Source organism: Galeopterus variegatus, unplaced genomic scaffold (genome assembly GCF_000696425.1).
Source record: "Galeopterus variegatus unplaced genomic scaffold, G_variegatus-3.0.2 Scaffold227, whole genome shotgun sequence".
Classification (NCBI taxonomy): domain Eukaryota; kingdom Metazoa; phylum Chordata; class Mammalia; order Dermoptera; family Cynocephalidae; genus Galeopterus; species Galeopterus variegatus.
Genome location: NW_007726338.1, coordinates 777,917 through 803,390, shown reverse-complemented (window position 1 = coordinate 803,390; position 25,474 = coordinate 777,917). Strand labels below are relative to the sequence as shown.

The 25,474-nt window shown below is 51.3% G+C and overlaps 2 protein-coding genes across 3 annotated transcripts in view; one reads left to right on the top strand and one right to left on the bottom strand.

The window, feature by feature from the left end:
- The window catches only part of TESC (tescalcin), a 48,187-nt gene extending 31,589 nt beyond the window's left edge, over positions 1-16,598 (top strand). Inside the window, exons 3-8 of one of the 2 annotated variants that reach the window (XM_008566167.1) lie at positions 2,334-2,414; positions 8,139-8,278; positions 9,886-9,947; positions 10,052-10,159; positions 13,988-14,035; positions 16,338-16,595. In XM_008566167.1, coding sequence (XP_008564389.1) covers positions 2,334-2,414; positions 8,139-8,278; positions 9,886-9,947; positions 10,052-10,159; positions 13,988-14,035; positions 16,338-16,415 — 517 coding nt within the window. In that variant the 3' untranslated portion in view covers positions 16,416-16,595. Of the gene's footprint in view, positions 1-2,333; positions 2,415-8,138; positions 8,279-9,885; positions 9,948-10,051; positions 10,160-13,987; positions 14,036-16,337 lie in introns of both variants that reach the window. The other variant, XM_008566168.1, reaches the window with a different exon arrangement.
- Positions 16,599-23,261: 6,663 nt separating this feature from the next.
- Positions 23,262-25,474, bottom strand: part of FBXW8 (F-box and WD repeat domain containing 8) — a 116,237-nt gene continuing 114,024 nt past the window's right edge. The window contains exon 11 of the mRNA XM_008566166.1: positions 23,262-25,347. Coding sequence (XP_008564388.1) covers positions 25,203-25,347 — 145 coding nt within the window. The 3' untranslated portion in view covers positions 23,262-25,202. The remainder of the gene's footprint in view (positions 25,348-25,474) is intronic.

Genomic DNA, 25,474 nt, shown 5'->3' with positions numbered 1-25,474 from the left:
GGTACGGGGGGGACACTGGGGGTTGCGATCCGTTGCCGGACACAAAAAAAAAAAAAAAAAAAAAAAAAAAAAAGATGTGCTGTGGCTCACCCAAGACCTCATGCCCAGTAGGGGGCAGAGGCTGGGTCAGCAGCCCGCCTACCCTGTGTGCTGGACTCTGCACTACCGCCTTTGATACAGAAAGGGTTAAATATGTGCCCATCTTGCAGATGAGGAAACTGAGGCCCCGAGAGTAAGGTGGCCATGGTGAGGGGGAGGGTCTAGCAGGTCCCTATGGAGAGAAAGAGCAAAGGCAGCTGGGGTTCGAAGACATCTACACAGGCCTGCAGAGGTCATGAGGCCAGGATCTGGGGATATTATGCCCCTGCTCAGTTCCCAGCAGTTTGGGCATCTGCCTCGTCCCATGGCCCAAGAGCTGTCTTCTGTGGAGCACGCACTGTTCTCAGGGCACTGTGATAAGCATGTTACAGGTTTTATCTCATGGAGCTGTACAACAACTCTGTGAAGTTCCAGTTTCCAGAGGAGCAAACAGGCTGAGAGAGGCGAGGTCACTTGTCCCGGGTGGCAGAGCAGGGTAGAACTCAAGGCTGAGTCCAGAGGTTGTGCCCTTCACCCCTCAGTAAGCATTAGTGTGCCCACTTCACAGATGAGAAAATGGAGGTTAGCAGTAGCCAAGATTCACAACCCCCCTCCCCCACCACTGGCCAATGAAAACCAGAAAGGGTTTGGGGTCTCACATACTAACTAGCCACATAGCAGCTGGCTGCTTTTCCTTTCTCTTAAATCTCCTCTCCAACTCCATGTGGTCCCTTCATCCATCAGGGATCTGGACTTTGGGGAACGGATCCTGTTCAGCCAAGGAGAGTAGGGCAACAGTGTTGGGGGTAGGAGCTTGGCTCTGCCCTGCCCAGGTTTGACACCCCCACACCCCGGCTGGGCCAGCCTTAGCAGGTCGCCAAACCTCTCTGTGTGGAGCCTGATATGTCAGGGATAATAGGAGCTGTCAGGGTGGTGCATGAATAAATGAGATTGCACAGGCCAAGTCATTTGTGCAGTAATACGAGCTGTGCTGTTATTGTCCTTTTGTGATTTCATAGAATTTGATCATCTCCCCTGGTAACCTTGCCTCGTTCCCAGCTAGAGGACTCTGGTCTGTCTGTTCTGTTTCCTCCTGTGGTTGCCTCCTGCTAAGGAGGAGAAAGGGGAGGACAGCCATGCTCTTCTAGTGCAGCGGGGGTATGACGTGTGTAGAGAAAAGCACGTGTCGCAGAGGGAAGGAGTGTCACAAGTCCACCCCTGGTCCTGTGCCCAGATCCAGAGCAGAACATTCCCAGCCCCCATGCTCCCTCCTGGTCACCACCCCTAGGGGTCATTAGCCATCATCCTGCTGCTCAGGCTGGTGTCGGCACTTTTTGTTCTTTATAGTAAGGAAAATTTTTAACAGCTTTCTGGAGATGTAATTCTCATATTATACAGCCCCCATTTAAAATATGTAGTCAATTCTAGAATACCTCAAAAAGAAATACACCCATTAGCCATCTCCCCCACCCTCCCACCCCTGCAACTGCTACTCTACTTACTTTGTGTCTCTGTGTATCTGTCTATCCTGGACATTTCGTGTAAATGACATCATACAATACGTGGCCTTTTGTATCTGGCTGCTTTTTTACTTCACTTAATGTTTCAAGGTTCATCCATATTGTGGCATGTTTCAGTACTTCATTTCTTTTTATGGCCAAGTAATATTCCACTGTATGGATATACCACATTTCACTTATCCATGCATCAGTTGACAAACATTTGGGTTGTTTCTACTCTGTGGCTGTTATGACTAATGCTGCTATGCAGTTCATTCATAGGTTTTCAGTTTTCTTGGGTAATATACACAGGAGTGGTATTGCTGGGTCGTGTGGTAACTCTGCCTTGAACCTTTTGAGGACCTGCCAGACTCTTTTGCAAAGCGCCAAGCCAGCAGACTACTGCCCTGAATCCAGAACAGCCAAACCAGGGTTTCCTTGCCTGGGGTTGGGGGATGGGCCTCAGACACACTCTGACCCCCAGAACGGGATACAAATCCCATGTCTCTGTTTTAGAAACAAATGCCCAGTACATCTCCTGGATTCTCAAAAATACCTCGAGCTCCCAAATCCTCCTGCCCAGTCTACAGGTTAGAGGAGGAGACAGATAAATGAGGTATATTTCAGCTCTGTCTCTTAACTCTGAACTGTTCTTGTGGGGCTTATTAGGGATGAAAATACAACTTGATATGTGATGCCATCTGACACCAGCTGTCTTTTCTTACTCTTTTCCTGGTGTTTCTCTTTGGAAAGCAGCAAGGAGAACTTCAACAATGTCCCTGATCTGGAGCTCAACCCGATCCGATCCAAAATCATCCGTGCCTTTTTCGACAACAGGTGGGCTCTTTTCCCTGAACTGTCCTGGTAGCAGGCAACTTTGTGTTTTGTAACTTCTTATGGTGCACATGTGCTCAGAACAGCCCTTTAATTAAATGCAGATAAGAGGGGATGGTGTCAGGTAGGGGTTATGAGCACATGTTTGGGGTCAGACAGTTCTGGATTCATAGCTGGGTGACCTTGGGCTGCTCACTAGAGCTCTCTAGGCTTCAGTATTAGTTATCTGTGGCTGCATAACAAATTATTCCAAAACTTAGCAGTTTAAAACAATAAACATTATCACCATTTCTGTAGTTCAGGAATCCAGGTGCAAATTAGCTGGGGTCTTGGGCTCAGGGTCTCTCATAAGCTTCAACCAAGGTGTCAGCTGGAGCTGAGGTCTTATCCCAAGGTTCAACTGGGGGAGGCTCTGCTTCTGTGCTCAGGTATCTCATGGGCCTCCCTGCAGGGCTAATCACAGCATGGCAGCTGGCTTCCTTCAGAGTGGGACAACTGAGTAGAAGGGTGGGGGCCCAAGGTGTGGTAGTCACCATCTTTTTGTAGCTGTATCTCAGAAGTGATATCCCATCACTTTTAGAAGTGAGTTACTAGGTCACCCCACAGTTGGTGAGAGGACAACACAGGGGCATGACTACCAGGAGGCAGGGATCATTGGGGCCATGTTGGGGACTGCCTCAGTTTCCCTGTCCATAACATGGAGATAATAATAGCACCTGCCTCACAGGGTTGCCATGAGGGTGCACTGAGATGATGTATGTTAGAGCTCTGGGGGCTTACAGAGAAATATGCACCTAGGGCCGGCCCTGTGGCGCACTCGGGAGAGTGCAGCGCTGGGAGTGCAGCGATGGTCCCGCCGCGGGTTCAGATCGCGATTCCCTTACCGGTCACAAAAAAGACAAAAAAAAAAAAAAAAGAAATATGCACCTTGGCCAGCGTCCCAGAGCTCATGCCCCCAAATGTCCATTGTTGTTTAAGTTGAAAGACTCAGGTGACCGGGATGGAGACTCAGTGTCTGAGGTTCCGTGGAGGGGGTGAGGGTGGGTATGCCCTACCCAGGCTGCCAGGCTCTGTGGACAGACACACCATGGCCAGTCAGTCTGTCTGCTCTGGTGTCCCCATGTCTGCAGAAATGCTGAGAAACAGGGAGGATAGGCAGAAAGAGGAAGGAAGGGGACAGGCCTGTTGTGACAATTAGACTGATGGGGACTTCTTGATGGTTTTGAGTTGTGCAAGCATGTTCCACTCAGCTCTGGTTCTGTTAGGGCTGTGGGACCCTGGGCAAGATGCTGGGCCTCACCTGGGACTGTGACTGCTGGTGTTGGGGTGGGGGATACTCAGGCTGCCCCAAAAGATGCAGAGGCCTTCTTCCAGGTCCTGAGGGTGAGGCCTAAGGAGGGAGTGACCAAGATTAAGCAGGCAAAGCAGGGAGAGAAGGTGCTCCAGGGGAACAGAACTGCATGTGCAAAGGCCCTGTGGCACATGGAGCTTGGGAAGCATGAGTGGCAGAGGGGGGAGGCCTGGCTGGAGCACAGAGAGGCTGGGCATGGGGACAGGTGTGGGGAAGGCAAGGCTATGTTGTGCAGCACCTGTAGACCATCAGGAGGGGTCTTGACTGTAGCCTAGGAGTGGAGTTGGAGGCACTGATGGGTTTCAAGTTGAGGATGTTGGAGGTGAACCAGGTTTGTACTTTGTAGATGTTGCTCTGGCTGCCAGTGGGTTGTAGGGGCGGAAATGGGGGACAGAAGCAAAGGACATATCATGAATTCCGGTCGCCCAGGCTTGGGCCAGAGCTGCCAAGTGGAGGTGGGAAGAAGTGCACACATTTGAGATCCTTGGGAGGAGATAGTGAGGAAGGGTTGGATCTGGAGGTAGAGGTGAGAGATCTGGCACCAGACGAATCTTAACAAGTCACACTTGCCAGTGAAGGTCTGTGGAGCTCAAGTGATTTGTGTGAAGTCACATAGTCAGTGGCAAAGACAGGAGTGGAATTCAGTGCCTCCACCCACGTCCTTTTCTCTGGGTGGCTGGCTGGTGCAGGGATGGAACCCTGGACCTTGGTGGTATCAGCTACACTATAACCAACTGAGCTAACCAGCCAGCCTGCCACCTCCCTATCAATCCTGCTTTTGCCTGAGGTATCTCAGAGGTGGGCAGTGCTGGGGTGGGCAGTGCTCAGAAGCCAGGGCCCGAGTGAGCCAGAGCTGGTTGGGGGGCTGCCGGGCAGCCAGGGGCGGACGCCAGGTCAGCATTGGGGACCCAGCCCTCTGTGGAGCAGAGCTGGAGTAGGAGCAGGACCCACGTCTCGCAACAGCCCTAGGGAATCTGAGGCTTAGGATAACAGTGACGGTAATGATACTGGTGAACCTGCTTCCCCAGGGGCCGCGTGAGCCAGCCTGGAGCTCGGGCCTTGCCAGGACTGGGAGGGAGTGCGGTCAGACTGGACAGGTGCACAAGGGCACTTCTGGGTGGATGAGAACATTCTGTATCCTGATGGGGGCTGGGTTCCAACTCGGGTCTGTCTGCCTTGAGATCCTAGACAGATCCAGGAGTTGTGTTTTTCGTGCTTAGGGTAGAATTCTGGTGTCTGCTGGGCTGTTCTCCATGAGTGGCTTGCTTGCCGGCTGCCTCTGTTGAGGGGACAGGGTGTGGGAGAAGGGGCTGAGCTGGTACCTCCCTCTGGTCAGAGGACGAGGGGGCACGCCCTGAGCCTGCAGCTGCCAGACTTTGGGTAGTTGGAGGTAGCAGCCTTCTCCCTACTTGGAGAGTCTGAAGTTAGGACAGAGTCATGGGAGGGCTGGCACAGGTGTGATGCTCCCTGAACGATAGAGGAAGGGACATCAGTCCATAGGGAATGTTGAGTGTCCAGAAGGCGGGCATTGAAACAAGTACCTGTGTCTGAGGAGGACCCAAGGCAGGGACAAGCCTGCAGGGACCCTGAGGGGAGAGAGGCAGGAAGGGGTGGCAGGGGCTGGGCTGGAGCGGGTGGCTGGGACTGGTCCTCTGGGGCCTGGAAGACCGAGTAGGGCTTAGGGGTTTCCCAGAGAGTTGGGGGGTGGGGTGGTGGCTCTTCAGAAGGGTGTTGAGCATGGGGGTTAACAGGCTCTGGTTTGTGTTTTGCAACGCTCATTATGGCTGCATGTGGAGTGCAGGGGATGGTGGCGGCTGGACCAGGCAGCTGCGGGGCCAGGATAGAAGAGGAAGGATCCCAGAGATGGGAGGAGGGAAGCTGGTGACTGACTGGATATGAGGGGGGCACGGGGGAGCCATGGGGACTCCCGGGTCTGGGGCTGAGGGCAGCTCACGGTGGGCCTGCTTTATGGAGCCAGCATGGGAAGATGTCCAGGGACCTCTTGGGCCTAGCAGGAAGTGGAGGGCAGTGGCCAGGGGTGAGGTAGTCAGAGCCTCCCCTGTAGGTCCTGGGACCTCATCCTCCAGAAGCTGCTTAGAGAAACCAGGTGGGGAGAATGGGAGGTGCCAGTGACTTCACAAGTGGCCCAGAAGTGACTGAGGAGGGAAGTTAAGGAGAGGGCTCGCCCTATCCTGGACCCAGAACAACTCAGAGGCCGCAGCTGGGAGCTGTGACTACTGGAGAAGGGCTTCAGTCACTTCCTGTACATTCCAAGACGGGGGCGAGGGAGCATTTCAGAGGAGGGGCTGGAAACGGAATTTTCTTTTCAAGAAATAGCCTAACCTTTGTTTTTAAGACACTTTGGTACAGGACTGTGAACTGAGAAGCTGGTCATGGGGGGCATTTTGAGCAGGGTTCGACCCACCTTCAGGGGCTCCACTCCTTACAGGATGATCAGAAAGTTAGCGGGGCAAAAGTACTGCTCTAGATCAGGCGTCTTTGCAAGAAGAACGAAGCTGCCGTGCTCTTGGCCTGGGTTGCAGGTGGGTCTTGCTCCAGGTGCTGAAGCTTCTTGTGTCTTGACCTTCTCAGGAAGGACACATGCCCTGCCTTCTGGGGCCTTTCACACTTTGCCTGGTGCTAATCTTCATCCCTCCTGCTGCAGCCTAAACTGCTTGGGAAGGATGTGTGAGCCAACCACAGCGAAAAGTGCCCTGGAGCCCAGTAAGACGAGGGGCTATTTTTATGCCCTGTAAATCTGGTCTATGCCCAACAGCAAGAACTTTGAGATTGTTAAGCAGTCTGTCGGGAAGAGCAGCGGGAAGCTTTGTAAGATAGAAGAGTTAACAGGAGACTGAATACTTTTCGAGACTGGGCTTCCTGAGTCTGGGGGAGGATTTCCTTGCCTCATCTTTCAGATTTGTAGTTTTATGATCCACCTTCCCTAATCCAGGCTTCTGATCCACCTCTTTCTAGAAAATCTCCTAGAAGAGAAAATTGGGAATAGAAAGATCTGGAAAGTGTGGCAGACACTTCACGGGCCCCCAGGTAGAACCCAAGTAAATTATCCAAACACTAGCCATGAGCTGTTAGCCGTCCTGGGCCTGCTGGAGAACTGTCCCTTTTCAAGGCCCATGGTGAGAAGCTGGGGCACCCTCAGCCTGCCAGCCAGATGGCAACCCGCCCCAGCAGCCATCAGACTCTCGTGGGTGAAGTCAGATACTGATAAGCGTTTGGTGACAGTGGGTCAGGAGCTTGTGTTTAGGGTCATCTCCAAGCCATTTTATCAACTACTGTTTTTCTCTGTCAGGACCCACGCCGGACAGCTTGTTAGTGTGCTCCTGCACATCTCTGAGCACCCACTGTGTGCAAGGCACTCTGCTGGGCATGGGGTGGACCCAGCATTACTTACATCCCTGAGCCCCACCTGGAACAGAGCACTTTCTTGTCCCCTCCAAAAAGCACATTGACAGGGACTACTTTGAGCCTGCATTAATGTATTAAAAACTTTCGATCGTTGGCAGACTTTGCACTTTGGTTGTAAACAAATTACCCAGACCTGCCTGCAGCTGATCACTGTACTAAAATTTTGAACCACTGATAGAGATCAGGGGTTCGTAAGCTTTTTTTTTTCCCCCCCCAGAAAAAAGGGTGGGAGAGTAATATTTTAGACTTTGCCTGCGGTCCCACATGGCCTCATGGTCTCTGTTGCAACTACTCAACTCTGCTGTTGTGGCACAAAAGCAGCCGTAGACAATGTGTAAATGAATGGGCATGGCTGTATTCCAATAAAATTTTATTAACGGACACTGAAATGTGAATATCATATAGTTTTCACTGGTCGTAAAACACTTTTTTTTCCCCCCGAAATCTTTTTTTCAACCATTAAAAAATGTAAAAACCCTTCTTAGTACGTGGGTTGTACAAAAACAGGCAGCAACAGGCTGGATTAGGCTTGTGGGCTATAGTTTGCAGACACTGAGTTAAAGGAAATGATCAGGAGATGTTCCTTGGGTAAGTTATTGAATTGCTTGGTGCCTCAGTTTCCCCATAATGAGTGCCCACCTGTGTGTGCCATAATACACCCACGCATTCCTCTGCCTGAGCCCTCATCAATAGCTGTGCAGTTGTCTGTCTCCCCCGAACCGCCCAGAGGGTGAGCTCTGTGAGGGCAGGGTGGGGGCTGGGCTTTAAGCTTCTGGGGGCCCCTAATGTCCCCGCGGAGCAGGTTCTTGGGAAACAGAACCCAAGGCAAGAACAGCCATCATGGGAGAAGCGTGTGCCCAGAAGGGCTGAGTTTTTGTAAGCTGTCCGTAGCAGAAGGATAAGATCCAGTTTTCAGTTTATTTCCAACATCCCCCTCATTGCTGCCTCAGGAACCTGCGCAAGGGACCCAGCGGCCTGGCCGACGAGATCGACTTCGAGGATTTCCTGACCATCATGTCCTACTTCCGGCCCATTGATACCACCCTGGACGAGGAGCAGGTGGAGCTGTCCCGGAAAGAGAAGCTGAGATGTGCGTGCCTCTGAGCCCCGCCAGCCCACACGGGCCTGGGCTGTGGCTCCACAAGTCCTTGGAAGGTGGGGCGTCCCTGCAGCAGGAGGGAGCTGAGGGGTCACCAGCCCGTGTCCCAGTGTTTCTCTCTCCTGAGTTGCACCTCAGCAGCCTCGTCATCATTTCTCAGCAGTTTGTGGCTTTCTAGGGCTAGAAGGGGGTTGTGGGGTGGATGTGGAAGGACAAGGTCCTTGGTTCCGACGGACCTGGGCCTCGATTCCGCCCCTTACACTTTGCGGCCATATGATCTTGAACTGGAAATTGGCTGTGCTCAGTATGAACACGCTGTGGTTCTGAGGACTCGGTAAGATCACAGGGACAGAGCCCTCTGCACGCGGGTGCTGCCCCCTGAAGCTGGTCCCTCTGCTCTCTCCTGCACGGGCTGTGCTGTGGTAGTTCCTTGGCTCAGCCTCCACCGTGTCCTGGCTCCAAGTGTGGTTAGTTGTGATCTTGGCCAGCAGTAGCATGGGGTCCCAAGATGTGGCCTTAGTCACATCTCCTTTGTTCTCTGTGGACTTTCCCATGACTCCTGACGTCCCTGTCTGCCTCACCCCAAGGCTCAGCCTCCTCATCAGGGAAATGTCAACATGGGGGCTTAGCTATGTTTAGCTCTGGAATGTGCACGTGGGGGCTGATGGGAACTGCCGGGGTTGGGTGTCCTGAGGCCCTCCTATGGCGCTCTGGACCAGGCGGGCGCCTGGCATTCCTCCAGCTGCCTATTTGCTCCAAGGGCCAGGTTGGGGGTCTCGGGGGCCGTGGAATTGGATGGACTTGGGTACAAACCCCTGGTTTCCTGTCTCTTAGTGGCGTGGCTGTGGGCAAGTATCTTAACTTCTGTGAGCATTAACAGGCAGCCCTGATCCCATGGGGTTGGGCAGGGATTAGAGGAGGAGACATTTGTGAAGGACTTTGCACTGATAAGTGCCAGTGCAGAGGACAGGGCGAGGCTCCCTGAGGCAGAGCTGGCGGAGGCGGGGGTAGTTCACCTCCCTGTGGGCTCCTCACGTCTGCTGGGCTGTGGGATGCCATGTCAGAGTTACAAGCCAGAGGAGACGCTAATGCCCCTGCCTACCCTTTGGTGGTCAGCTCAGATCAGCCAGGAGCCAGGATGCAGGCACTGTGGTCCATGACCTGCCACAGGGCTAAAATGATTGCACCGTCTTGGGTCTGTCAGGAATGATATTTTGAAATAGTAGCCATGTGGCCCCGTGTTAATGATGCTTATGTTGCATTATCTACCTTCACAGTGTACCAGGCAATGCTAACTCCACCAGCTCTAGCTCACCCAGCCCTTCTAAGACCATGAGGTAGACACTCTTGTTCCCATTTTACAGATGGGTAAACTGAGGCTCAGAGAAGTTAGGTCACTTGCCCAAGGTTACCTACCATGAAGTGGCCAGTCTGGCCCTACAGTTAGTTATTCCCTTTACCCTATGGCTTTGGCACTGAGGACACCAATCATGGTTTCTTTTGCTCCATTTGGAGATTTCAGAGTGAGGAAGCCCAGTGGAACAGGAGGACCTGGGGCTCCCTTGACTGAGCCCCTCTCTCTCCCCTGCTGCCCCCAGTTCTGTTCCACATGTATGACTCGGACAGCGATGGCCGCATCACCCTGGAAGAATATCGAAATGTAAAGTATGCTTCTCTGCCCTGTCCTGAGTTCCTGGTGCCTCCCCTGCCCTGTGACCTCGATGGGAGCCCAAAGTGACCATTTGTCTCTGCCCCACCTGGCAGGTGGTAGAGGAGCTGCTCTCAGGAAACCCACACATTGAGAAGGAGTCGGCGCGCTCCATTGCTGACGGGGCCATGATGGAGGCAGCCAGCATGTGTGTGGGGCAGATGGTGAGCAACCTGGGGGTAGGGGTGGGCTGGGGAGCCAGAAACCCCCAATCTGCACCTCTCTGGTTATGGTCTGTGTTTGTGGAAGGCCTTGGGGCAGGGGCTCGCCAGTCTAACCAGAGCCTGGCTGGAAGCAGAGCTCAGAAACCTCTCCCGGCTTTTCCCATTCCCGGGAGACTGTAGGTCCCAAACCCTGGAGAGCCATGTGAACCAGGGAAGCGCAGATCTCAAGGCCCCAGGCTGGCGGTCCAGGAGATCCCACTATGTAGCCTCCCTGGCCTCCGTTGGGCACTCACGGGCAGCACTTGGCACAGGCCTGCTCAGTGGTTGGTACAGGCTCGCTTTAATTCATTTATTTGTTAACGAATGACTCAGGCGATTTGTGGAGCTCTCTTTGGGGCTGAGGAGACCTGGTCTGGGATCAAGCCGGGGAGCTGTGGTGGGGGCCAGCGTGCAAATGAGCCAGAAGAGGGGGCTTGATCTTTCTTTTTTTTTTTTTTTTTTTGTCCTTTTTGAGACTGGCCGCACTGCGCTCAGCCAGTGAGCGCTGTGAGCGCATTGGTCATCCCTATATAGGATCCGAAACTGCCGCGGGAGCACTGCTGCCCTCCCAGCACTGCACTCTCCCGAGTGCGCCACGGGCTTGGCCCGAGGGGGCTTGATCTTCACAAGTACATTGCTTCGGAAATTTTTTAGCCTCGTTTTACTGGTGGGGAAACCGAGGCTCAGAGAGTGTAAAGAATTCTGTGGAGTCGCGATGGTTCCCATGCTGGGTGGGCTCCTTGTAGTGTGGGGCACAGCCTACCAGCGCCTCACTCAGTGGGTTTAAGCACCTGGGGACCACTCAGGCAGGCAGGTGACCATCTCCATGGATTTTGCTCCCTGTGGGGTTTGGCTGGTCCCACTGACGGTCTCATCTCTTTGCATCTATTAAAATGGCTGCGTCTCTAGACAACTTGGTGGCTTTGTGTTCCCCACAGCCCACAGTGGAGAGGCGTTTTCATGTCGGGTCCTACTGTGTGCCCCAATCCTGTCATTGGGGCTTCGAGGCCATGGCCAGGCCCGCGCCTGCCCCCACGGACAGGGGGCTCTGGTAATCTTCCTGGCCTGTACATTTTACCTGTCTCCTTCTCGGGCCCAGGGGGAGGCTTCTGGCTTTTCCAAAACCACCCCACTCAGCAAATTAACCACTGTGGGAAAGGGCTTGTGACCTCAGTGGGGGGACTAGGGATCCCCCGCTGGCTTGTCGAGCCAAATTCCCATTTGATTTAATTACACTCTCCTTCCTTAAATTGCTCCCTGTCCCAGTCGAGTTTCAATTGGCAACCGTTTTCTTAATTTGCTGTAGTAAAATTGTTGGCAGCTGGCAGCTACTGATCTGCATAAAATCCAAGCCGCCTCAGAAGGCGAGGAATCTCGGGCTGAGGCCTGGCTTCCTGGGTGTGGGTCCCACTGCCCACAGGCCCCAACCCAGCCGAGACAGGCCCATGGAGCCAGGAAGGCAGCCGTGACACACGATGCACACGTTTCTCTTTACTTACAGATATTCGTGTGCTCTTTACATGCTTTCTGGAGTAAACGTTGACCAGACCGAGCTGTGTGCACAGCCTGAGCTTAGGGGCGAGCACCATCGGTTCAGTACCATCTGGCCTCTGAGGACGCTTAACATTTCTGTCCATGCCACCTGCCAGAGACAAACCCTCCATCAGGATCCATCCTCCCTGCTTTAATGGACTTCCAACACCAGTTATTGACTGGGGCACTGATTTCTTTTCAGAGTGCGTTCTCTAGAGGCCACGCTCAGTGGAAGCGACCTGGCGGCTTGCTTTGCTGGGGTGGCACCCTAGGGTGTTTCTCCTCTCCCGACCCCTTATGTCCTCTCTCCTGGCACTGTGCACCCACCCTCCAGCCCTGGTCTCTGGCCAGTGGGGCCTTGTCTATAATTATCCCGCCTTGGCCAGCCTGGGAAGCTGGGGTGGTCCAGCACGGGGAGGGCAGCCACTTCTTTCCGTGTCCATGGGTGGGAAGAGAGGGAGAAAGGAGCCCTCAGGGACGGGGCTGTCCCAGGCCAGCGGAGAGCTGGTGGTTTTTATAAAATTTTTTGTTTAACTGTAAAGAAGAAACCAAAAATGTGCAAATTCCTGCCTCCAGAAACAGCCCTGGGTGACACGGAGTGAGCTCGGCTACTCCCAGCTGACAAGCAGCCACGCCTCTGTGCCCTCTGCACCCTCATCAGCAAAACGGGAGTACGAGCAGAGCCCACACCCAGGCTGTGGGGAGGCTGGCATCAGGCACTATCAAATGTTAGGAGCAATTGGAAAGTGCTCAGGATGCACCTGGCACACAGCAGGCACGCAGGGAGAGCCCACTGCTGTTTTCCAAAACGCATGTTGTCCAGGATGTCAGAGGTTCACAGAGAGCTGCGAGTCCCTCCCCGCCCTTCTCCCTTGCTGCCCACAGTCCTCTACTCGAGAGGGAGATGCCCTTGGTGGGCCTTTTCCCCCCATACACCAACATATACATGTACACGCAGGTGCCGCTTAACGACGGGATATGTTGAGCTACGTTCTGAGAAATGCACTGTTAGGCGATGTCATCATGCGTGAGCATCACAGGGCACACTTACACACACCTGGATAGTGGATCGTAACACGCACCTAGGCTACGCGGTGTAGCTTATGGCTCCAGCCACTGTCACATATGCAGTCCCTTGTTGGCTGAAACGTCTTTTATTTTTGATTTGCACAAAATGGAATTGAACTGGCGTGGCTTTTCCTCTTCTCTGTGCTGATCCCCCACATCCACAGGGCAGACAGCAGTGGCCTGGTAAGCAGTCTGCAAAAATGTTTCCAGACATGCATAGGATCTGCAGACATTTTCTGCTCCTTGTCGGATTTTTTGTTTCTTTTCCCACTGTGCACATATCTCGGAGCCTTTTCCATGTCAGCATGTATAGATCGACCCCTTCTTAATGGCTGCTTGGTAATCAATATTGTGGATGACCAAGATTTACGTAGCTGGCCTTCTATTGATGGACACTTGGGACATCTGCTGGCTTTCACTGTCACAAAGGGTGCTGCAGGGTGAGGTTTTTGAAGACTTGGTTGTACGGTCCTGAGAGTAGCAGTGAGAAGGGCAGGAGCCCCACGAATTTTTCGTGGTGTCCCCAGAGCAGGAAGGACGCAAATGGAGACTAGTGCTGGCAAATGTGCAGGGAAGAGGCTCCTGGGCAAAGCAGAGGCTACCTCGCAGCCACACCACAGCCCCACCTCCCTGGTGGCCAGACATTATCATTGTGACTCACGGGTCACAGGGTATGGGCCACACAGGCCAGCCCGTTGTTCCCTTTCCCCTTTCCCCAGTGGTCTGTGAGATTCTGTTAGCCCAGAATAGTTCTTATCAATGCAGGGCATGATGTGGCAGGACTCAGAGTGGCAGGAGGTGTCTTAGTGGCCGGGCTGCTGGAGACTGGCAGTGAGGAGGATTGGCAGAGAGGGGGGCTGTGCGGGGAAGAGCCAGTGCTTCTGTCCCCTGGATCCTCCCTGGGGGTCTCAGCAGAGGGTGGGGAGTGCTGCGCTGAGCTTGCTGTGCCCAGCCTCCCATCCCAGCCTCCAGCTGGTGAGTGAGGACGTTGGGGGTTCAAGTTGACGGGCCTTGTGCTGGAGGCAGACAATCCAGAACAATCCCTCTCTTCTCTTGTGTTTCTGCCTAAATAGCCCCAACAATTTGCGTTCGGGGGGGGGGGGAAGAAGGGGAGGGAGGGAGAACGTCTCCTGGCAGAAGCTGGGCAAGGACGCCGGGGCTCACTCCACCATGTTCTCTCATCCTCAGGAGCCTGATCAGGTCTACGAGGGGATCACCTTTGATGACTTCCTGAAGGTGGGTGTCTGGGAGGAGAGGGAGTGACCTGGGCCTGGTGGCCTTGGTGGGGACTTCAGAGGGAGCCTTGAAGATCTCATGGCACCCACTGGTCAGGAGGAGACTGTCCCTTGACCTGCAGGGGCAAACGACAGGGTACTGAGTGACTGGCATCTCAGTACAGTGGGGCCAAGCCTGGGCATGGCCTTGAAAACAATTTACACTAGTTTTACTTATTTGTTTCGAAAGGGTAATATTCACACATGGTCAATACAACGTAAGCAGTACAGAGGGTATACGATGAGAAATTTCTTTCCCGCCTGGGACCCTGGTGACCCTTCTCAAAAGCAGTCCCTCTTGACAGAATAGGGATCCTGGGAACCCTCTGCCTGCACAAGCAGCGGTGTTTCTCAGGAGCGCACGTGGGAGCAGCCTGCACACAGGTCAGCCCTTGCTTCCTTGCTGTGATTTGGGATGTTATTTTTACATGGCTGCCCACTCGTCCATCCTCCTGTGAGGGATCCTGCAGCCCTGCAGTGGGTGTTTAGGCTGGTGCAGGGCCTTTGCTGTTACAAACATGCTCTGAGGCTGGGAAATAAGACCCATTCCTCGCCATTTTGATAGTCAAAAACTCTGTGGCAAGGAGGAGAGCCCACCTCTCTGCCTGGTACTTTAGCCATAGCATCCTGATGATGGTGTCCCCAAGCCTTTCTGGGAGTTGAGGAAGATGAGTTCAGGGGAGAACAGAGCCAAGTGGGGTCATGGTCCAGCCATGCAGTGTCCAGGTTCCATCTGGCCTGGGTGGCACCAAGGGGTCTGAGCCCTATGGAGCTGAGGCTGTGTAGTCCAGCTGGGCTGTCTTCCGAGTCTGCACCACCGACCTGGCCTGTCATCAGGATTTGTGCTGTGCACAGGGGGCCTGCTCACACAGGAAAGTGATGCTCCAGCAAGACAACAACAGAATGAGGAGTTAGAAGACTGGAGGAGGCGAGGGAGGACTGGGGGGCAGGGATTGCTGCTTTAAGCCAGAAGACAGGACAAATTTCTTTTTTGCCTCAGAAACCAACCACCTTACCCTAAAGGTTGGTCTTCACCATGCCCCTGGTGCTCCCAAGCCCATCCCTGTACCCATGGGGGACTTTTCTAACCAGCTGGCCCCTCCCCGATCCCTTCCAGTACCCTTGGCGACCCAGTTACCACCTGACATTTAGCAGAAACCACCCTGGGTGTCCAGGTATGTCCCTGAGAACATTGCGTCCACCCAACAAGGGTCAGAGCCCCTCCACTAGAACCAGATCTGTGTTCTGTGTGTCCTCTACAGCACCCTGAACAGGTGCAAGACACTGGGAAGCACCTGCAAGACTGCAGGCAGTGGGACAGTGGCCTCCCTGTCACCTGGGTGCCCATGGGGCTTTTACATTCCCCATTTCCAGCCTCGTGGCTGTCCCTGGAGGTGCTGAGAGTTTAAAGTTCTTGCATAAGCAGGGAGACAGTGGGAAGTCACCTGCCTACCATGTCCCTCCATTCCTGTTTGTGTCCCCCACAGTCTCTCCATCTGTGGCCCCATGGGCACTGAGTCGCCAAGGAGCTGACAAAAAAGAGCACATTCGTGGAAGCAGTGGGGCTTTTTAGTGTGGGTAGACAGTCTTTTGGCCCCAGTGTCCATCAGGGCCCTGGCCAGGGTGGACTGTAATGACAGTACCAATACTGGGCACGTGGCCATGGACGTGATCTTTGAGTAGAGTTACCTTTCCTGGGCATAAGTCTGTCTGTCTAGAACACAGGTAATCTCTTATCCCTGGGATTCTATAAAGACCAAATGTCTGTGGTCTTTTAATTAACGATGATGGCTTGATGAAACCTTACAGTTGCACAGCCCCTAACAGCGTCCAGATGCTTCCATGGTGAGGATGATTCCATCTGAGCCCCCCACAACATTCTGTGAAGTGGGCAGCATGGAGGTGGGGTGGTCCCCACATTGTACCAATGGAAAGGGGGTTTAAGGGAGTTATGTAATGTGCATGAAACTCTCAAAGCCTGAAGTGGTGGGTGAGATGAGCTAAGAGCTTGGATTCAGTACTTAATAATAACTTGCTGTGACAATCCCAGAAAGAATCCAAATGTCAGAGCCAAATTAACCAGCAAAAAGACAGATGGGAGTGTTTCTTCCTTGCTTAGCTCAGTCTTGAAACGCAGCCTTCTGGTCCTCACCTGCCCAGAACATCTCACTTGGTAGTGGGGGAGGGCAAGAGGTGGGAGGTGGTTGGGGACCGGAGCCAGGCAGCAGTGGGGACACCCTTTAATGTGGCTGCGTCCATTCCAGATCTGGCAGGGGATCGACATTGAGACCAAGATGCACGTCCGCTTCCTTAACATGGAAACCATTGCCCTCTGCCACTGACCTGCTGTCCCTTCCACAGAGAAACTGCCTTTTGCAGCGGGGCAACGAGGCTGGGGACATCCTTTCGCTATGGCTCCTGTAAATAACCAAAGCTCGTCCACCCATCTCGCATCCTGTAGGTTATGCTATGTGGGACTTTGCTGTTTTTATCTCTAATAAAAAAATAAAAGGTTTGCTAGTGAACGTGGCTTCTGTCAGTTCCTCACGTCCGTTAAAGTGGCTGGGTCAAGACTGAATATGAGGAGCAAGCAGCAGCTAAATAATTTTAAGTTATGTATTTATTTAGCTGGTTTGGAAAGATTTTTTTTTTCTTTTTTTTTTTGTTTATTTTGGGTAAAATGTCTGCTGTTTTCTGGGTAAGGAATCTAACCAGGAATCTATCTGCCTTCTCAGTGCTAGACAGAAGAATAAGCAGCAGCAGCTCCTCCACGTGGCCTTTCCACGTGGTGGTGGGCTTCTCAAGGTCTTGACTACATGTTTGGACTGACAGAAAAGGTTTGGATCCCTCAGCCTGTGCCCCCTGCAGGGATCTGCCTTAGCTCACTCTCACTAGTGAGCTCTGGGGTTCAAGGCCTCTCGGCTGACTCATGTCCCCAGCTCCTGATCATGGGATTTGCCAGCTGGGGCCACTGGGGCTCTTTCTGGAAGAGGCCAGCTGCAAGGCCCTGGACTCTGCAGTCCCCAGCAGCAGTGGAGGCAGGGAGGTGTCTGCTCCAGGTAAGCATCTCTGACAACTCCAGGTGTCATGTTCTGATTTCAGGGATGCACTGTAGCGAAGGGCAAGGAAACAAAGGTTTTCATTTTGGTTGTGGGTGGCCCGTGAGTGGGCAGAGGGCCAGCTCGGGCGGTGCTGGGACGTTCTCCCACTCCTTTGCATGAAGGTGGCGCCAATGGCACCGGGTGGAGTGTTGCCATTGCTGTTCCCGGTTAGTGAGTGTCTGTTTTCCAGGCAGGCCTTTTTCTGGTAGTTACATTTACAATATGCTCAGCTCCTTTTGTTGACACTCCTGGGGAGGCACCTCTTTAGCCTTCCAAGAAAGTTCTCTAGATAACTGATAACTATTAGTATTTGTGTTCTTGAATTTTTCATTCATAGTTTAATGCTTTATCTTACTTATTTATACCTACACATTGGGTCCAGAATGTAAAAAGTAAAGAAAGGCAGGCCATGGTCTTCATCCCACACCCGGCCCCCCCATTTTCCATTCCCAGAGGCGGGCATGTCAGCGCCTTTCTTAGACATCCTTCCAGAGCAATTTTACACACGAACAGTCATATGATAGTCACCTAACGATGGGGATACATTCTGAGAAGTGCGTTGTTAGGCGATTTCGTCGTGTGAATATCACAGAGTGTAACTGCACACACCTGGATGGTACAGCTGACTGCACAGCTACGCTCTGCTATAGCCAATATGATCGTTAAGGGGCCACCGCCGTATATGCCATCCATTGCTGACCAAAACGTCGTTATGCGGCTCTTGACTATACTCGTGTAAGCAAAACTCGTGTAAGTTCCCCCCAACTTTTCATAAATGGTTAAAACCTGAGGCTTAAACATCAGCTTTGTGAGGTTCCAGTTGGAACTCATAAATGAGAGGACATGAGCCCAGGGACATCTCTGCTTTTCTGTCACCCTCAGCATGACCCTGTTATTTTAGAGAGTCAGGGGTTCTGTTAGTGTAACCCACAGTACACATGACCGCGCTGATGCTGTCCTAGTAGATGGCAACTTGCACTCATAGCTAAGGACACTCTGAGCCCAGAGTGGGGTTGGGTCATGGCATGGTCACCCTGTTGTGGGGCCTGGGCTGGTCTCAGTGGGACCCTGGGCAGAGAGCATTGCTGCCAATGGAGCCTCCTCTCTGCCAGGGACCAGGGACCTGGCCGCCTGCCTCAAGGTAGTTGTCACAGTCGGAGTAATGCAGGCCCAGGAGGCAGAAGTTCTGTTGCTGTGCGTGTTCCCAGGGTGCTGTGTACAAGGGCTCTCCCACGGGTTATCTCTGTGCACTTACCCTCAAGCGAGGTGCCCAGGATGATTCTAGGTGGATGAACAGTTACTTCAACAGGTGTGTTCCTATTTCAGTATGTGTGAGAAAGATGTAACCTCACAGCACAGAGTAGGGGGTGGGTGCACCATGACGACAGTGGTGTTTGGGAAACTCTCATCCTTTGACATGTGTGCAGGCTGAGGCTGAGAGGTCCTTGGTAGGTGTTTTGTCGTAAGTGAGCACCTGTTGTGCCTGGTGAATGCGGCAGGAGCCACTCCCACTATCATGAGGCTGAGACTTCGGCCTCCACCTCTCCCCATACGGGTAGGAAGTCGAACCCAGGCAGTCTCTGGGGAGGGAAGAGCTATGTGGTCTCCCTCACCTGCACCCTGCCCTCCCCTGCTACTTGGGGTCCTCTTGGTTTCCTGGCTGTCAGTAGAAGGAATCTGGAAAGTCACGAGGACAGCCTGGTGGGGAAATTGGCTTGACGATTTAGCAATTGTCCAGGAAGAGCCACACTCCTCCAGCCTCCCCATGCACCTTGCCCTTCCCTACCCCCGTGTGTGAATGACACGGATCCACCATGTCATTGAGCATCTGGGAGCGCTGGCCTGGCTATCGTGGGCCTGGATTTTCTGGACCTCTCCCAGTTTGCTTTGGATTTGCTCTTTTCCACAAAGGCAGTTCATTAATGTAAACTGCTTTTATAAATAATAAATACTCTTCTATCAGCCCCTGTGGCCTGAGTTTTAGTTCAGGAATCGTGGCCACAATGGGCGTGCATAAAACTGTCCAGTTTGGCCTAATGTCTTTGAAGCTTTGGGCTGTGCTTATCTAAATAGCTATTAAAATGAAATTGACTTACTGTGAGCCCAGTCCGTGCTGCTAGTAAGCAAGTGTGTTTGTTCCTAATCACTGAGGGTATCCTCTAATTGGTAGGGTTAGGACTCATTTCCCCCAGACTGGGGGCTGCAGAATTCACCTGGAGCTCCCTGCTTGGCTCCCAGCATGCTGTATCAATCGGGGAGGGATAAGGGATGGTTATTGGTGCAAAACTGCTCCCAGGAGGGGCAGGCTGATTCCCTAGCGTCTTGTGGGGCTGGGACCTTTGATCAACAGAGACTGAGGGTCACAGCTTCAGGTATGGGTCTGGGATGGCCCGCCATCTAGGCAGTGCTGTGTGTGTGGCAGGATGGAGGCAGGTGGCTTGGAAATGGCACCTCTTCCCTGCTGGACTTGTCGGGTGTGCCCAGGAGGGGATTTCTGACTGCATGGATTCACACAAGTACAGCGAGGCCCCCTTGCCCCTGGGTGGAAACATGAACTGGATGACTGGGGCAACTCAGCTGTAGCAGGTGATGTTTACTCTGAGATTTATTCTAAAGCAGGCAAGTGATAAACAAGTACACTGGTTAACAGCCTTCCTTTTATCAGAAATTATACCAGTGACTAAAAGGAACTAGGCAGAAATCAGTAGTAAGTCAACTATTTGAAGGGAGCTGGAGAGTTTGTGCTTTGTGGGCCAGAGGCTATGGGTGGAGAAGACTGAGCAGGTGGTGTCTGCAGCCTGCTGGATGGCCAGGGCAGGTCACTTCTCTCTCTTTCCATATTCTTCAGCCATTTGCCAGGAATCAAGTGGAAAGTGGGATCTAGTCCTATACTGCCCTATTACCAAGGGGAAAAGCTGGCTTTTGGATGTTAAAAGAATATGGCGATTCAACAAAAATATTAATTTGGTAGGTTTACAAAAGGGCTGTGTAATGGAAATCTAAGATAAGCAACTCAGGGGAAACATTCTGCAGCCATGTTAAACATGAATTATGGATAAGGGAACAAAGTAAGATTACAACAGCTTCCAATTTTGGCCAAGCACTGTGCTCTTAGGGAATGAATTATTGCTAGATTTTAACAAAATAATCCTATTATTTTCTGGCTCAAGGGACTGGAAAGGTTTTTGTGCTTTGCTGAAGGGAGACAGGTCAGCCATGGATGTTTGTCACTGAGCAGTTGAACCTGTCCCCACCTGCCTACAGTTAACGAGGCTAAAGCTGAACTCTGAGCACTAGAAACCACACTGTGTGACTTAAGTAGGCTGATGGAGAGTTAAAAATACAGGTAGCCTTGGCAAGGGTTTTGCAAACACCTGCCTTGCAGGCTGTCCTCCCACACTCGACCTTGGGCAAGCTGGGCAGAGCTGAGTGGGAGGAACCAGGGTTGTCACCACAGCTCCCCAGGATGTGAACAAGTGCCAGCAAGGGTTTGGTGGCAGATGAAGCCATCCTTAGGAGGACTCAGGACTCTGACGATAGTATGGACAGTGGTGGCTGCTTGGCTTTCTTGATCTGCTTTGTTGACCAGGCCAGCAATGGGCAAGTTCCGGTCAGAGAAAGTGTGGGCACCCCACAAGTGGCTCCAACAGGGCAGCAGTGAGTCGGGGGACATGCTGAGAAGCAGCTTGCTGCCACCTCCATCTTAGAGAAACAAGGCAGCATTTGTCCTAGCACTGAGCAAGGGAAAAAGAGACAACATGACAGGCTCAGCCGGGAGGGGATGCGGGGGACTTTTTCCTCACTTCCCAGGGAGAGAAATGATCCCTGAAGCAGAGCAAATAGCTGCTTCTGGAAGTCCAAATTCAACATCAGAGGCCGAAAGCAGGCCGGCACCCACATGGCGCCTGCTGGAGCCCAGCAAGAGGGAATCTGCCATCACACATTAGAGGCAGCCCCTGTCCAAGTCACTGCAGGCTCCTGCAGCAGGAGCCAGGTAACCATCTGGCCTTGCTGCCTAGGGTGATGCGGGCCAGGCTGGCCAGCACTGGAAGCTCACTGCTGCCCCAGCTGCTGTTCAGAGCAAAGGCCTCGGTCAGGAAGGAGAGACAGTCCTTTCTGAGCCCACTGCCATGGGCCTGGCTGTCACAGCAGCCACCGGACAGTTGTCACAAGAAGGCTGTACTCTCAGCAGGGGAAGCTGTTTCTCTACATCTAAGAGGCACGTTGGTTTGCAGTGGCCAGTGTTTGGTGTTTAACAAGTGGAGTGGGAAGCCGCCATCACCTTAAGTTTGGCCTCTAGTTCTCAGGGAGGGTTGGTGGTGGGACGTGTATAGGAGTAAAGGACTTCATCTTGGGGGCAGGGTTGTCAGCTTTCCCTTTCAGAAAGGACTTAGGGAAATTCAGTTTTTTCCTTTGATCACCTGAAATCCAAGCAGTCATCCAGGGTGAGATTTCTACTTGATGGGAGAAGGTGATGCCGTCACTAGAATATTTTTTAAATGTGAATTATTGCTTGGGCAACAGCAGTATCAAGGCAGCATGTGGCTTGGATTGAATAACACAATCTAGTGGCAGGAAATTCACGGGGGTGGGGGGCTGCAGTCCCTTTGAGAATCTAATGAAAAATAACCACACTTTCTCCCAGAAAGTACACTTATGCACAATTTCACATGTAACATTGTGGGTTTCTTAGGTACTGGTCTAGGAACCCCTGGTAGTGGAGGTCCTGGGGGAAACTACTCAACTATGGGCTGCAAAACAAGGCATCATACAATGTAAGACCTAAAGGGGGTGGGGGTAGAGCTGGTAAAGTGGTACGCCCATGGGCTATCACTGTGCACCTTGCCAGACTATTAAAATAATGAGCAGTAAGTAAATTCCAAAATTTAATATTAGAACAATTATGGACACATGAAGTAGAAAGCAAGTCATAAAACATTTTGAAATAAGACATAAGAGCTTCTAGTGTTTTGCCTGCAGGCTCACCTGGCAGCATATGAGTCTCTTCTTACTTAAGGGGAGACCACAGGTGGAAGAGTATAAGAGCTAAAGAAGAAAAAGTAGTTGATAAAAATTCACTAAAAACTCAGAACTCACAAAGAAGCTCCCCCAAAAAGCCAATGGGAATAAAGGTGGGTGAGCAGAAGGGGATAGACATGGGCCAAGATTTTTTTTTAATCATTGGGTAAATGGTGACTTATTCCAGGATATTCAGGTTTATAGCAGAAAACACTGATTAAGGCTAGCATGCTGGAAGATTATAGTTTGGGTCTAATAAACTTCCCCAAACCCAGGCAATTTTCATGAATGGGAGATATGCTATAAACAGGTTGGGGGAAAACTGTGCTTGTAATGTTTTTACACTGGACCAACTGTTGATAGTGAAAAACAATAGTTTAAAACTATTTTTAATCATAGTAAAATTTTCTGGGTCTAATTCTACAAAGCCAGGAAGGAAGAATGTATCTGCAAAATGAACTGTGAAGTCAAACTGGAAGGGGCCATTTCTTGAAACTAAAAGTTTTTTTCCCCAGTGGTCCAGCTGCATCAAGACCATAAGAGAAAAAGGGTGCAGGCTTGATGAAAACCTTACAAAGCAAGGTAACGGGGTGGGGTGGGGGTGGGGTGTCAGACCATCACATGACAATGGGAGTCAATAAAATACTTTGTGTGCTAACTGCAGTCTGGCTCACTCATGAAGTCATTTGGTTGAAAGGAAGTAAAAACCCATCTGGACAAGCTGCCTCCCCAGGAAGGCAGTCTGAAAGAAAGCAGCACTCTCTGTGTGGGAAGTGACATTTCCCAGTCATGGCTCTTCATCTGGCTCCGCTTTCCTATCTAGTTGGAGATGGCTGTTTAATGACTGAGTATCTGAAGCAATCTGAAAAACCTCCCCAGACCTCCACAACTCAAAGGTTCTAGGCCTTTGAGTAAGGGCAGGCACTTCCCAACGATATTCACTTGGGTGCAGCAGAAAAGCCTTGTTTTTCAACTCTTGGATTAGTGTGGGCAAACTATTCCCACACTGATGGCACTTATTCTGTGGCCTTCTCTGTTCCTAATAGTCCCTTGTGCCTCTTTTCTTTATTAAGACTTGTATATTTTGTCTTTTCAAAAAATGGCTTTTGGCTTTATATTAACTTTGTTGTTTTCTATTTCATTAACATCTGCTTTTGCTCTTATTTAACTCCTTTCTTTGGGATCATGTTACCTTTTAGTTGAAAGCTGAGTTCATCTATCTTCTGTCTGCCTTGTTTTCTCTTGAAGGCACAACTCTGTCCCCTTCTTGCCTCCTCCCCTGGGTTTGGATATTCAGTACTTTCATTTGTCATCCTGGTCTCCAAAGTTTAAACTCTCTGTTTTTATTCCCCTCTTTAAATCCAAGTTAATTCAGGAGTGTATGCAATTCCCAGGTGTATGGTTTTATTTCATTACTTTGCTTTTTGCTTGTTTCTAGTTACACTGCACAGGGGTCAGTGAATTTGGCCTGTGTGGTATCACTCTTTGTGCAGTCTGAGATTTTCTTTGTGGTCTTTGTACATGGTCTTTTTGAGCATAGTCTATGGGTATTTGAAAAGGTACAAAATTCCATACACGTCTATTGGATCTAGCTTGCTAATTATATTAAGTAGATCCTACAAGTATTATTTTCCCCTGATTTGATCTGTTGATCACCCACCATGAGTAAGTATGGATTTTGTTTCTCCTTGAAGTTCTATCAGTATTTTTTTTTTGACGGCTGGCCGGTACAGGGATGGAACCCTGGACCTTGGTGTTACCAGCATCACACTCTATAATCAAACGAGCTAACCGGCCAGCCCCACTTTTTGCTTTTTATGTTTTGAAGATATATTAGGTGGATGGTGCTGTTTAATCAACAGTAATGCAATGGCTTGCTTTCTTAATACTTTGGAAATGTAAGCTATTTATCAAGCCGAACAGTTCTCGCATGTTGTCCTGTTTTCTCTTAGTGGTTTAAGATCATGATTCCTCCTGTAGAATCACCTTCCATCCCATATGGAGGATGGCTATTTAGTTAATGAGTATTTAGAAAATAATTACTTTGTATCACATATTGTGGACACAACAGTAGTAAGCAAAATAACTGAAATATTTGTGTAAATATACACAGTAGTCCCCCTCCCTTATCTGCAGTTTCACTTACCCATGGTCTCTTTCCGTGGCCTGAAAATATTACATGGAACATTCCAGAAAAAAACAATTTAAGTTTTAGGTTGCGTGCCGTTCTGAGCAGTAGCATGAATAGCCTGGGATGTGAATCATCCCTCTGTCTAGCATATCCATGCTGTACAGTATGTATGTATAGGAAAACAGATAGTAGATACAGGGTTCACTACTAGCCATGGTTTCAGGAAAAGTATCCCTATGGATAAGGGGGGCTACTGTGATTATAAACCAGGGTAAAAGCTATGAAGAAAAAGTACTACTGTTCTACCAGGTTTATATTGGGTCATGCCAGGGGTGGGGGTGCCAAAGAAATCTACCCTGAGTAAATACTTGATCTGTGATCCAGAGGACAGGTGCGTGTTAGGGCCTTGTAGGCCCAGAGACCAACACACCCAAAGGCTCCTAAAGAGGGAAGAGTTTGAAAACTGGGAAGATGGCCAGCAGGGCAGGAGCTTTGCTGGACAGTGATCCTCCTGGAGCTCATCGGAAGAGCTGCAGAAAAGTCCTGCAACTATAGCAGCCTGGCAAGATGGGTAGGGTGTCACTCCTGAGACAGGCTGAACTGAGCTGGAGAAGGTATCGGGGTGGGAGTGCACAGAGGAAGGAGGTTAAATCTGAGTCATCCATGTGTGTACTCAAAGCCAGGGGAGAGAGAACAGAGGACGGTGAAATCAGCCATGGAAAACTCCAGCTTCTAGAGTCGGGCAGAGAACAGTGAAGGCAGTGTGGGAATGTGTGCTGTTGCGCATGTGCACCCTGGGCAGTGCCTCCCTGTCGTCTTAAGATGCAGCAAATTGGTTATTCCTATAATTTCTCCCTGCTCCCAAAGAAGGCAATTCCCTAACTATGGTCATAGGGAAAAGCCAGTGCAAGGTCATAGTTGTAACCGGCCATGGTGTCACAGGGGGAGCGGCAGATGGGAAGAGGGCTCTGGAAGGTCAGCTGGTCCACTGCAAACTCATAGGCGTGGATCAGCCCCCGGTGTCTAGAGAAAGCACAGAGATAAGGACAGGTCAGAACTGTGTGACGGCCCTTGCCCCTGACAGCCGCTGTCTTTGCAAGAGGCGTTTGCCTCAGACAGACAGGAGAGTGACTCATTTTAACAAATACAT